Source organism: Lathyrus oleraceus, chromosome 7 (assembly GCF_024323335.1).
Source record: "Lathyrus oleraceus cultivar Zhongwan6 chromosome 7, CAAS_Psat_ZW6_1.0, whole genome shotgun sequence".
Lineage (NCBI taxonomy): Eukaryota > Viridiplantae > Streptophyta > Magnoliopsida > Fabales > Fabaceae > Lathyrus > Lathyrus oleraceus.
The window spans coordinates 45,412,862-45,425,652 of record NC_066585.1 but is presented as its reverse complement, the minus strand read 5'-3'; the positions used below and the strand labels follow the sequence as shown (position 1 = coordinate 45,425,652).

The window sequence follows — 12,791 nt, the reverse complement described above, 5'->3', positions numbered from 1 at the left end:
TTCCACAAAGAACTCTCGAACGAAAGTTGGAATGAATGCAAAACGTGCCACAAACACAATTGAAACCAAAACACTCTTACCACTTTTCTCTTTATACAAGTACTTAAAAGTGCAATTACTAATGAAACCAAGAGTCTTATTAACTTGATAATTATCCAAATAATTGGACTTTCAATCTTGTACAATCATGACAATCATCTTGCTCCTCCTCATGTTTTCTCATCTTAGATTGATCAATCTCTAATTTGATGAACTTAAGTATGTCTTGTCGAAGATAACCTACATCATTAAGAACAATATCTTTTTCGACACATCTTGGATAGAAACCATTAGTAATAATCAACACATTTTTACCAATTAAAAGAGCATTAAAAGTTAACCCCTTTTGTGACACAATCCATATTGCTTGCCACATAGTCAAAGCAATAAGGAGATGTCACTCATGTTATGCTTTGAGCTTCCATAATAAAGATCACAAACTCTCTTCATAGAGTCAAGACATTTATACTGTAAGATCAATAAATAGTGATAGGTACCCAATCTTCATTGGGTCCTTGATGATTAGTGAAACCTTGGTTGCATTTAGGCAACCATTGATAAGCGTCTTTAGGGACAAAGAGTCTCCTAAAGTTGCACTTTACAATAGTATGACCCTTCATGCAACAATAATAAAAATAAACATTGGGAGAAGATGTACTTTTTCCATTTGAACTATTTTCAACATAGTTATACCTTCTATAAGGATTATGAGAAGGCATATCATATTTTGAAGTGTCGATAGAAAAAGTGACCTTAGGTTGCAAAGTCTTGTCCACCTTAACTTTAAGAGTTCTTGCCTCTTTTTTTTCAAATATGGAAAGTCTCACAACATAAAACCACAAAGGTCTTTTATCCTCACTCTTATCTTTTAGGATATCTACCATAGATTGCCTTAGTGCTTCCATATTCTTTTTGTTTTTTAACATTTTAGCTTCCAAATGAGAAAATATTCTTCTATTTAAAGCTAGCTTTTTGAAAGCATTTATGAGTTGTCTTTATAGATTTTCAAAATATTCTTGTAATTGAGAATAAGATAAGTTATGAGTAGATTTAGGCTTAGAGTGACTTACAATCTTTTTATTTTCTTTGTTGGCCATGTAGCACATCTTTGTTGATTCGACGCTTGAGCTTTAGCTTTCATCACTTGAAGAATCACTTTCACTCTCCCAAGAAACATAGGCTCTTCTATACTTGCTAGATCTCTTGTGATGACCCTTCTCTTTTTCTTTCTTGATCTTAGGACACTCCGACCTATAATGACCTATTTGGCCACAGTTGTAGCATGAACTTCTAATCTTACCTTTCTTATTCTCAACTTTCTTTGAGGAGTTTGACAACCTTCTAGATTTACTATGGTCCTTTTTGGAGTACTTAGTTCCTTGTTCCCACATATATCTATTGTACCTTTTGATGAACAACCACATATCTTCTTCATCGGAGTCCTTGTCATCTTTAGTTTCACAATCGTTTTTCTCATTGTTTGAGGACCTTGAGCTTGAAGTCTTTAGAGAAATAGACTTCTTCTCTACCTCCTTACATTTACCTTTCTCCTTCTTTACCATCTTTTTATACTCTTTTTCATATTTTTCCAAGCAAGTGAGTTCTTACTCATGTTCTTCCAATTTGCCAAACAAAGTAGTGAGATCAAGTACTTTAAGATTGTTAGCCTCTTTGATTGCGGTGACCTTGGGTTTCCATTCCCTATTAAGACATCTCAAAATCTTATTAGTAACAATATCATTGGAAGTAGGCTTACCTAGAGAATTCAACCGGTTAATAAGATATGTGAATCTCTTTTGCATGTCGACAATGGTTTTATCATGCTTCATACGAAAGAGTTCAAACTCTTGATTCAATATGTTGATCCTAGTTTGTTTGACCTTATTAGTTCCCTCATGGGAGACTTCTAATGCGTACCACATAGCTTTAGCAGTTTCACAATGCGAAACACGATAATACTCATCAACACCTAATATGGATAGGAGAATATTTTGTGTCTTCCAATCATGTCACCACAACTTCATATTATTATCATTTCATTGACCTTCCAATTTTGGTACGATGACGCCTTCACTATTGGTCATTGTAATTTCATTAGGACCATTGATGATGGCGTCCCATACACCCTTATCAACGGAGTTGGTATGGATACGCATACAAGCTTTCCAATAGCCATAATTCTCACCGGTAAAAATATGTGCTCTATTATACGCCCATTTAGGTTAGCCATTATCTAATAAGCAAATCTTAAGTACGGAATAAATTGGAGCTCTTGATACCACTTGTTAGATGATAGGTCAAGATCTAGAGGGGGTGAATAGATCACAAGTTAAAACTTGAACCAAAATTGGTTTTGAAAAAGTTTATAGCGTGGAAGCAAGTTTCAAAATTTTCCCGGATCAAATAATCGTCTAACCGAACCTACTATCGAAAAGCTCGGATATGTGTAGAGGTGTCAATGCAATGATAATAATCCACAAGTAAATAAACAACAACTAATCACAATAATTTGAATACAATACAATAGTAAAAGTTTATCTCTAATGAAAAATACACAAAAAAAAAGTTAAGTCAAGCAATTTGTCGAATACTTATAGTGCGATCAACAATGTTTCGAATTTTATGTGGTGTTTGTTGTTCTAGAAATCCAATCACAACCAAATGGTTTGTGATTTACACAACAACATAAATTTCAAAAACGAATTCAAAATTATGATCCAAATAATATTTGATCAAACGATCAATGCAATCAACAATTTGCAAGCCAAAAATCTAGAGAGAGAGAGAGAGAGAGAGGGAGTATCAAGGATTTGTTTAGGCAGTTCCCCAATCGACCTCGCTATGGGTTTGGCTACCCTCAATTCGAATTCGAATTGAGATATTATAATAAACCTTACTTTGCAAAATGTGTCTATACAAGAGATGAAGAAATCAAACCTTACAAACCCTAGGTTTGATGTTGATTCTACTACCTCCAAAACCCTTGATCAAAGATTGATCAAGTAACCAACAGTGTTGCTTTAATTCACTTGTTCTTGCTACTTCCTTGCAAGCCACTCCTTGTCTCAAGGATTTCACTTTGTTGAATTAATCACAAATGCACACTTGTTGAAACCAATATTTGCCAACACGATCCACCGTTTCACGCTACTCCCTTGCAAGGCACCCCTTTGTCCCAAGGTTTTCACTCGATCGGATCTGAATTGCACAATCTTGTCTAAAACCTTCCAACCCTATGAGACCTTGAAGGAAAACCCCAACTCAGTTTTCTGATTTGAATCCCTCAAAGTTCTCAACTCAATATTCTCGGTACAACAAACCTAATTGGACGTTATCAACCCTAATCTAGATGGCACCCAATTAAAAAATGATTATGTGTAGTTTGATTGTGTGTATGCATAGATGGAGTTGAAGATGATGAGAATGCTTTGAAATCCTAGATTCATGTAGGTTTTACACATTCTAGAAACCTTACTAGAGAATGATGTATGTATTAAGGGTGTGTGTGTGTGTGTCTATATATATATATATATATATATATATATATATATATATATATATATATATATATATATATATATATAGTATGAAACAAAAGGAATGCAAAAGGAATTGAAAAGAATGCTAAAATTCAAGATTTTAGGTCTATAGGTCGACCTATCAAAGTTATGTGTCGGCCTATAAAGGTCTTAGGTCGACCTAAGACAGTCAACACATGGACAGAGCCTACAGGCTTCAATATTGAAGCATGTGTGTCGATCTATGCAATCTATGTTTCTACCTATGTTGAAGAAAATCTTCTATAGGTCAACCTAAAGTCGTATGTGTTGACCTATAGAGTGTTTTTCATGCAAAAACTCATTTTTTTTATGTATAAAAGTCTTTTCTTGATGCATGAATCCTTTCTAAATTATTTCTAATCATGTTGACATGCTTCCTAATGCTAAAATATATAATGCACACCTAGAATCAGTTGATATCGTCCAATGTGCAAAAATGCTAAGGTTTCTCCTAGTTTTGACATAGTTTTGACATCAGTCAAAACATATGTAAATGGAAAGTTACACTCAGAAATCAACACCAAGTGAAATATATTCAACAATTTCACTGAATCAGGATGTGTCCAAAAGATATCAACAACAACATTTGAGTCTTCTCTATTTCTTCTCCAACACATGTATTTTTCTCTATGAATAAGAGTCAAAAACATTTGCATTTCCGTCAATGGACCTCTCTTGCCCGCATTGTATCTAGCTCTAGTTTTATACACGTAGATAAACACTTGTGAGATTTTCTGGATATTTTTGTCTTTTAAAGCAGAAACTATGTACCATGGAGTTATGTTGTATTTCGTCATGTCATTCACAAACTGTCTCTCATGAACTTTTAGACGACTAAATATGTCATGGTCTTCTAAATCCTTAGATAGTTTATGATTGTGTAACTCACACCTAATCATCATCTTTCAACCGCTATCACTCGACACAGATCTCAGCCTAAAAGGGCATTTAACTTTCATACTATAAATGCCCTCTGAGAATTTACTAGTTTCAAATGTATTCTTCCTTTTATAATTTCCTCCTCTCTCATAATCCATTATCAATTTATCTTTCCTACCTTGTTTGTCATGTGTAGTATCAGAACAAACAGTCACAATAATAATACCATGTTGTTTGCCAATATTCTGTACTCAGACTAATACTTTAGATCAGGACTCAAATATTTGTCATTTACATCATATAAAAAGTATATTATGAATATCATATAAGAGCGATAAAATATTTAATTTAAACTTGTTACATATAAAACATATTGCGTCGGTGGTGAAGAACTGCATACAATCCGTACACAAATTTATAGATGACTTTGACGGCTCCAAACCACACAAATAAAGCATTTTTCTTATTTTCTACTATGTTACCGAAAATTTCATATATATTCAAAAATTCCATAATACTAGAAATTTGCAAACTTCCAAAAGTTTTTGTTTTTCTCCATAAATTTTGACAATTTCTAGTATGAATTTCATATTTCTCAGGGAAATACCAGATTTTTTGAAATTTTTGGATTTTTTTTTTTTTGGAAATTCTCAAATTTCCAATATAAATGCATGAATTTTAAAGAATGCATATCAGAAATTCCAATATAACTATCAAAAAATTTGTTTTTTAATATTAGTAAGAGAGAAAATTTTGAAAGAAAAGTAAATTTTTGTTCAGAAATAATAATAAGGGTATTTTGAGAATTTTGAATTCCTAAAAGTGCCAAGAATGATTGAGGATGACAAATTAAATTCTCTCTATTGACACCAGTTAGGGTGTATGTATATGATTCTCATCTCTGCCCTATTATTTAAAGTTTCTGAACAAAATTAATTTGGTATATATTCAGTGGAAAAAATGATTAAAAAAAGGTGATAACACTATAGAATAAAATATCATAATATGCCTAGAAAAACAAAATAAAATAAAAATACCATAATATGCCATATTATTCAACCCACAAAAAAAAGAGATAGATTCCAAATTAATTAAATTAATTTATTGATGTATCATGTAACAGTTAATCAATCAATCAATGCCTTACTAGTTCACACACCTATATATAAGTGAACGCATTCTCAGAACATAAGCAAACAAACATCAGAACAAAACCAAGCAATACACAACACAGTTTGCTGCAATGGCCTCTGCTCAGTGCTACAAATCCTGTGAACAAAGCTGCCAACACAAAAACAACTACCACCAGCAGCAGCAACATAGCTCAATAGGGCACAAGGTAACTGACTACTACAAAGGACACCACAATGATGGAACCAATTCCCAATGCTATAGCCAAACCGAGGTGATTTATCAACCTGGACATGCTTCCAAATATCAAAGTAACACATGCAACCAAACACGCTACAATCACGCCGCTACTGGCCCCACCATTGTTACTAGCACCACCGCAGCAAAGTGCCAAGGGAGAAACAGGAGGGAGAGGAGAAACATGTTCCAGAGGATCAAGGATGGCATATCAGGTCACAGCAGTGACAGTGGCAGTAGCAGTGATGAGTGTGACAGCGACAATGAAAACCGTCGTAGCAGAAAGGCAAGTATATATATTATTCGCGACAAAAAATTAGAGAATAATTTGACAGTTTATGATATACATTTTTCTCATGTATATATATATATATTATGCTCAATTTGACCCCTCATGAAACTTCGTTTTGCAGAACTGCAATTGAGGAGCAACTGTTCCAATAATAATAAATTGGAGTTTGAGGGTCGAAGTTTGCAACTCAAAGTCCAATATTATGTGTGTGATGATTGCTGGCAAGTTTGAATAAATTAGCTACATATAAGTATTAATAATGTAGCAAAAAAAACTAATTAAAAATATCTTTAAAATAAAAATGAATGTAATTTGATGTAAGAAATTAAGCCAGTGTATACTTGGTTGTGGTGCAAGTCTGAGTTTCAGAACTACCAGAAAAACAAATGTATGTCATGCACTGTGATCGACATAAGATCGATGCTCCTATGATTATATATACGAATAAAACTGTTTTGTGTTTGTCTAAAAAGGTTCTTGCTTTATTAATCGTTTCCTTTATAGTGTATATATCGGAAATATTTTCATCTAATAAACCTTATTGGTAGTTGAAAAAGAGTAAAAGAAGCAATCAAACAAACAAAATGAAAAAACCTCAAATACATGAGATAAATCATCCATTAATCAAGCAACAGAAAAGAGAAGAAAGGAAAGCTATAAAACTCCACCTCTACTGACATGGTAGATCTCAGCTCATAAGAAATCATTATCAACACAATCAGAGTTCTCTAGAAGAAATATCAAAAACACTCCACCAAAAGATAAGATTCTCAAGTCAAATCGAGAAAGCATAAGAGTTAGTCACATACCTACCAACATATCGTTTTCAAACCAGAAAAATACTTTTTATTCCAAATCCTTCACATTAGTTGATGAACCAGAAAAAATAAATATCATTTCAGAATTTCTAAATCAACAAAACAACATAATGTCATTTCATGGCAAGTTCACCCCTAACACTAGACCTACCTCTCAGAAGAGGTTTAAAATTTCTAGGAAGAACCAATAACAGCTCCAACCACTTAAAATTTTCATACCTCATAATTGAAGAGGTCTCACAAATTATAAACAAATGAGAAACTCACTCTACCAATCCCCTAAATATAACAGAAGAAACATCATCTAGATTAACTAAAATCCTATACTTAAACAAATTCTCTCTAATATGAATCTTATCTTTCCTAAAATTGGCAAGAAAAAATCACAACTTTAGAATAAGCTCAATTCATCCAGATGAGAATGAGGGTCAGGGTCACATTCTATAGTATGGCAGAAAAGGTGATGTTAATATCCCATCTCTAGCATGTCGTCACTGTCGGCTATCGCTATTTAAGGAGAGAGTTGTTCCTTAAATAACTGAAAGAAGGTTGACAACCATCTCTTGTTCATACACAAGAAATCTTCCCCGCCTCAGATCTCAAAACAGAAACTGTCCTCCCATAGACATATCACAGCCACATACCGATCCTGCCAATCAGAGATACTAAGAGGCTAAAGAACCTAATCTTAAGGGAGATGGACACAACCCATAGATGAATTCAAAAAAGAAGTGTGAAGATTAGTTTCAATTGTCTCACTAATATTATCCATAAATCAATCAGAGAAATCATTTGTTTTGAATTCAAGAAGAAACACTCATTTCTATCAGGTGGCCGGGAAACCTAAAGATTTATCCATCAAAGAGAAAGCAACATAAACTTCATATCTAACCTGTAGAATATCACACCACACCAACCGATTAAAAGTTAGATCATTTGTTATTTATTTATTTTGGGGAGAAATATTTTTTTATATACCGGTTGTTGTGCTAAGCAATGCATACTTTATGCCTATGCAATACAAGCCATAATCTTGCCAATATGAGTGGGAAAAAAAACAAAAATAAACTGTCAATTTGATCAACAAACTAATGTAAAGTTAATTGCTACAATCAATTTATGTAACTTTCACACTCTTCGCATTCTTAAAGTTAAAAATAAAAAATATCGTATAATTGACCGACACAAAAAATTGAACAATTTTAATAACAAAACTGACATGAGTATGATTTGTTTACTAAAAAGCAAAAATGGCATATTAGCTTTTATTTACAAAAATGATTAATAAAAATCTGTCTAAAAATTGTGGGAACTTATTCATGATGTCTGCACGATCTGCGGTGCAAATTCCATGAAATTATTTGGTTCTTTCACATAATTTATCAGTGAATGTGTTGTGAAATGACCTAGAGAATAAGTTCTGTTTTATGTTCTGTTGATAAATGATAAGACTACTTTAATGAAGCCATATTTCGAATAGCATAATTGAATAGTTATTTTATTTCTCCACTATGGGAGGAGGAGAGAAAGCTTCACAAATTCTTGTGCCAATAAAAGACCCTTAATGCACAATTACCCTGCAACATCTAAGAAACAAATCAGTGAGGAAGCAACAATGGCTTCAGCTCAGTCTGTGAAACCCTCTACTGCCGTTGAAGCCTGCCAACCGAAAACCCAACACAGCTCAATCGGCCAGAAAATATCTGACATTACTAATAAAGCTTTCAAAGGACACCATGCTCGCCATGGCAGTACTCAGAATCAAGTTCAAAGCTACAGCTCCCAAAGTCAGGTTGAATCAAACGGCCACAATGGCACCAAAACAGAAACTCATCACTATGGTCAGTCTCAGACCCATCATGACAAAAAGCATGGTGTCACCAAAACCCATATCACAGTTTGTGTAGTTCAAGCAGAAATCACTGAAACCAAAGAGGGTCCTTCTCCTTATGGTGAAACTACAACATGCTTTGGAACTTCTACTAAGAAAAACAGAGAGCTCAACAATAAGAGAGATATCAATTTGTTCCAGAGGATTAAGAATGGAATGTCCCGCCATAACAGTGAAGGAAACAGCAGCAGCAGTGACAGCGAAAGTGACAATGAGAAGAAATGTTCAAAGACTAAGCCAAAGGTGGGTGCAATTGACGATGAGAAGAAATGTCCGACGACAAAGCCAAAGGTAGGTGCACTTGACAACGAGAAGAAATGTCCAAAGACAATGCCAAAGGTAGGTGCACTTAAATAAACAAGAGTTCTCAACACTAAATGCACACATCTTAGATAAGAACAAGATTTAATTAGTTTTACTAATTTATTTGTTTTGTATTACATCTGCAGAATTGATGCACAGATCTAGAAGCTGCAAACGGATGCAACTGAGCAAAGTTTGTCTATTTAAATGAAAATCATCTTTTTAAATAAACAGTGTCTTTGTAATTTTATTATGTCATTCTTGTACTCGATAATTTGGGCAAATAAATGCCCATATTTCACTTGTCTGTGTGTACCTTGTGATGAATAATAGATATTGAACTTTGCATATTTTCATGGTATGTTCCATTGTAGGATCTTACATGCATTTGTTACCAAGTCTAAAATTAATATGTAAAACTGCATTAAGTTCTGCATTAAGTTAAACAAACCCATCCTTACCTAGTAGGTTTCTAATACTGCCAGAGCAACAAATTCATGTCTACTCTACTAGCAAGGAAAAAACTTGACCAAATCACCAAAATAAAATTACAGCCCACTTGCAACAAAGCTAGATACAACAGGGTGTATATACAATAATGCAAACCTTGCTACACTGTAGAATCAACAAAAGGGGAGGGGCATCAACATTAACCTTCAAGGGATCTGGAAACGAAAGCAGCAATGGCCTTCATAGCAGCAACTTCGGCATCAATCTGGGTGGAACTGTTTGCTTGTAGATGCTTCTTACCAACCTTAAAAGAGTGATCGCCACCATCAATGACATGCAGCTCAGTGAGCGCTTTCATCTTCTTCCGTGTGGTCTCTAACTTATCAAGTGGACAGAGACTATCCTTGCTGCCCTGCTCAAAACAGACACAAGACTAGTGTTAGGAGACATTAGCATAAAACACAAATTATGTGTGCAACAGAATACCATACTGATAGAAATTGAAAAAGATTCACGGTTCGCCCATAAAACTAAAAGTGTATGAAACTAGAGAGCTATGACAACAGGACAATAACATACTGCAATGACTAAATAGAAAGGGAGAGGAGAACTACCTGTACAAACATTGTAGGAACTGTTAGCTGTAACAGTGTTTCATCTCTAACCGCACCATTGATTCCCTGGAACAATGGCAACAAAATTGATGTAACTTTTTGTTATATTATTTAAATTTTGACCTTACGTAGTAAAATGACAGCCTCAGTTTACCAAAATACCCTAAGAAAAACAATGCATCAACCATAATTGCTTTAGTGTGGCATGCCAACAATTTCTCAACAGAAAACTGAAAGGATCACAAGTGCAGATGATGGTTAAATCCATGAACAAATGAAAAGAAAAATATTCAAAGAAGTAGCCTAGTACAGATTTTAGAGCTCGACACACATGATCCAAGGAAGACAACTTCACCAATCTGAGTTGGCAAACTAAGATGGCTAGCATAAGGCCGAACATTACCAATGAAGTAAAATGCTAGAGAAAAGCATGACAATTTAAAAGAATTGAGATTAATGACAGTAAACTTTAATTATAAACAGAGGATAAAGCAAATGATGAAATCCAATAAGTGTGGCTCAGTTGGCCACACACTCTAAGCAAAGCTAGTAACAGAGAGGGTCGAGGGGCAAAATGCTTCAAGTTTGAATAACCAATGATAGTTTACTAGATGATCCAAAGGTTGAAGCAGTGCCGGGCAAAAAGCCCTAATTACATTGGTTTGATAAATAAATAAAGTGGATTTTGAATTTTCAACAAAATCACAAATGGTCAGGGTCTACACTCAAAAATACAAACAAATGGTTTAAAATTTCTTCAGTAAGTAAAAGGGGCTAAAAAAACATTTTCAATAAGTTTACTTAGTAGCACAAAGATTCGCATGAAATTATCAAAAAAAAATCAAACCTTTAATGGGTAGCCCAAGCATAGAACAGCAGAAACATTGATGTCTTCCATGCTCGCGACCATGCATCCAACTCTACAATAAGATAAATACAAGGTAATCATGTCATAAATATGTAGCTACTAAATATCTTTATTAGGACTTCCTCATGCAAAAAACATAAATGTCCAAATTAAAGTTTAAAAATAATAACAATAAGAAGAAGAATGCACCTTGAACCCATTGATTTGCCAGCCAATATGAGAGGATGACCAGGGAATTTAGTTGCAGTTTCTTTCACAATATTTGAATGAAACTCCACCAATTTTTCCGCCTTGGGAGGAGCCCTCTTTTTCCCACCAGACATATCTGGAAAATGGCAAACCCACCGGATTAATTTAAGAAATTAACATATCACCCTAAAGGATCACCTTGTTACAAAAAAATCACTTAAAGGATCAACTTATTACAAAAAAAATAACTTAAAGGATCAACTTGTTACCAAAAAAATAACTTAAAGGATCAACTTGTTACAAAAAAAATAACTTAAAGGATCAACTTGTTACAAAAAAAATAACTTAAAGGATCAACTTGTTACAAAAAAAAATAACTTAAAGGATCAACTTGTTACAAAAAAAATAACTTAAAGGACCTCTGGTGTAATTTTGCCTATAATTTATAACATTGAAACAAGTACAACCATCTCAAAGTTCACTAAAACTCAAATAGAGATCATTTTTTATACTAAAACAAATTCAAAATCTAGATAATGAAAGTGAGGAACCATATACAATCCCTAAACCCTAAATCTAGATAATGAAAGCAGCAAACTTTTTTAAGTCTAAAAGCGTTGTTGAATGTTAAATCAATGCAATGTAATGAATTTAATCCGAAACAAACTCACAAGGGTAGTCGAACGTGACAACATCAGCAGCGTGTAGGGTTTCCATCAACATACTCTTCCATCTATCACAAAAATACAGTTAGATCAGTTTCTATCAATTTTCACGACAGAAAGCCCTGTAACAAGATTCAACACATTTTATATGTAACTTAAAAACTAGTAAAGAAAATGGAAAACGGAAAATGGAACCTTTGCATCCAATCAGAAGATGAAGGAGCACCAGCGCCGTGAGCGAAGATAACCACCGGTGACATCTGTTTCGGCAACGGTGATGCTGCTTCAATGTCGTCGTCTTTGCTTTGACGACGTCGTTTTGCGGAGGGTGTTGAATCCATGCTTTGAGTTTCGTTTTGGAAATGGAAATATCCTCAAAATGGAAATGAGTGACCTCACTATTAGTACTGATTTTCGCGCCAAATTTACGAGGATAGAGAGAGTGGAATTTAGTGATATCTCTCTCCTCTTGTTATTTTGTAAAAGATAATTTTTATTCCATTTGTTTATGTTATTTTCATTTCAATATTTCATGTTTAAAAAATTCAAATTTTAGTGTCTTTTTAAAATATATTTTATAAAAATATATCAAAACAATTTTAATTGGTGATGTTTGTGGAGAAAAAAGATAAATAATAAATTAAATACAATTTATATTTAATATTATTTTGAAAAAGGTGTATTTTTATAAAATATCTAAATTAAATAAAGTTAATATTTTTCTTTATAATTTATATTAAAAAATATGTGTTTTTTTCTTATAAATCGTCATGTTGTTATATGTTTAGATTTCTTAACTTTACTTATTTTATTAAATTAATCTTTTTTATTATTATTTTAATAAAAGAAGTTAAC

General features: G+C 33.4%; 3 protein-coding genes across 5 annotated transcripts in view; 2 read left to right on the top strand and 1 right to left on the bottom strand.

Annotated features, from left to right (window-relative positions):
- Positions 1 to 6,623, top strand: part of LOC127108234 (uncharacterized) — a 77,825-nt gene extending 71,202 nt beyond the window's left edge. For 2 of the 3 annotated variants that reach the window (XM_051045663.1, XM_051045661.1), the window contains exons 2-3: positions 6,062 to 6,132; positions 6,260 to 6,623. In XM_051045663.1, the coding sequence (XP_050901620.1) occupies positions 6,062 to 6,132; positions 6,260 to 6,271 (83 nt within the window). In that variant the 3' untranslated portion in view covers positions 6,272 to 6,623. The remainder of the gene's footprint in view (positions 1 to 6,061; positions 6,133 to 6,259) is intronic. The other variant, XM_051045665.1, reaches the window with a different exon arrangement.
- A 1,821-nt stretch (positions 6,624 to 8,444) lies between these two features.
- On the top strand, positions 8,445 to 9,500 carry LOC127108233 (uncharacterized). Its single transcript, XM_051045660.1, has 2 exons — positions 8,445 to 9,186; positions 9,297 to 9,500. Exons 1-2 carry the CDS (start codon positions 8,521 to 8,523, stop codon positions 9,300 to 9,302), a joined length of 672 nt encoding a protein of 223 aa, XP_050901617.1. The 5' UTR covers positions 8,445 to 8,520; the 3' UTR covers positions 9,303 to 9,500.
- A 51-nt stretch (positions 9,501 to 9,551) lies between these two features.
- Positions 9,552 to 12,355, bottom strand: LOC127108231 (uncharacterized). Its single transcript, XM_051045659.1, has 6 exons — positions 12,132 to 12,355; positions 11,943 to 12,004; positions 11,272 to 11,407; positions 11,062 to 11,134; positions 10,215 to 10,280; positions 9,552 to 10,012 (listed from the first exon to the last, which is right to left on the bottom strand). The coding sequence occupies exons 1-6, from the start codon at positions 12,275 to 12,277 to the stop codon at positions 9,800 to 9,802; spliced, it is 696 nt and encodes a 231-aa protein (XP_050901616.1). The 5' UTR covers positions 12,278 to 12,355; the 3' UTR covers positions 9,552 to 9,799.
- Positions 12,356 to 12,791: the final 436 nt, after the last annotated feature.

Coding starts and splice junctions, on each gene's coding strand:
- LOC127108233 (XM_051045660.1), top strand. CDS start 8,521: ATGCACAATTACCCTGCAACATCTAAGAAACAAATCAGTGAGGAAGCA.
- LOC127108231 (XM_051045659.1), bottom strand. CDS start 12,277: ATGGATTCAACACCCTCCGCAAAACGACGTCGTCAAAGCAAAGACGAC. Junction 12,005..12,131: donor TCTTCTGATTGGATGCAAAG/GTTCCATTTTCC, acceptor TTTTTGTGATAG/ATGGAAGAGTATGTTGATGG. Junction 11,135..11,271: donor GGCAAATCAATGGGTTCAAG/GTGCATTCTTCT, acceptor ATCTTATTGTAG/AGTTGGATGCATGGTCGCGA.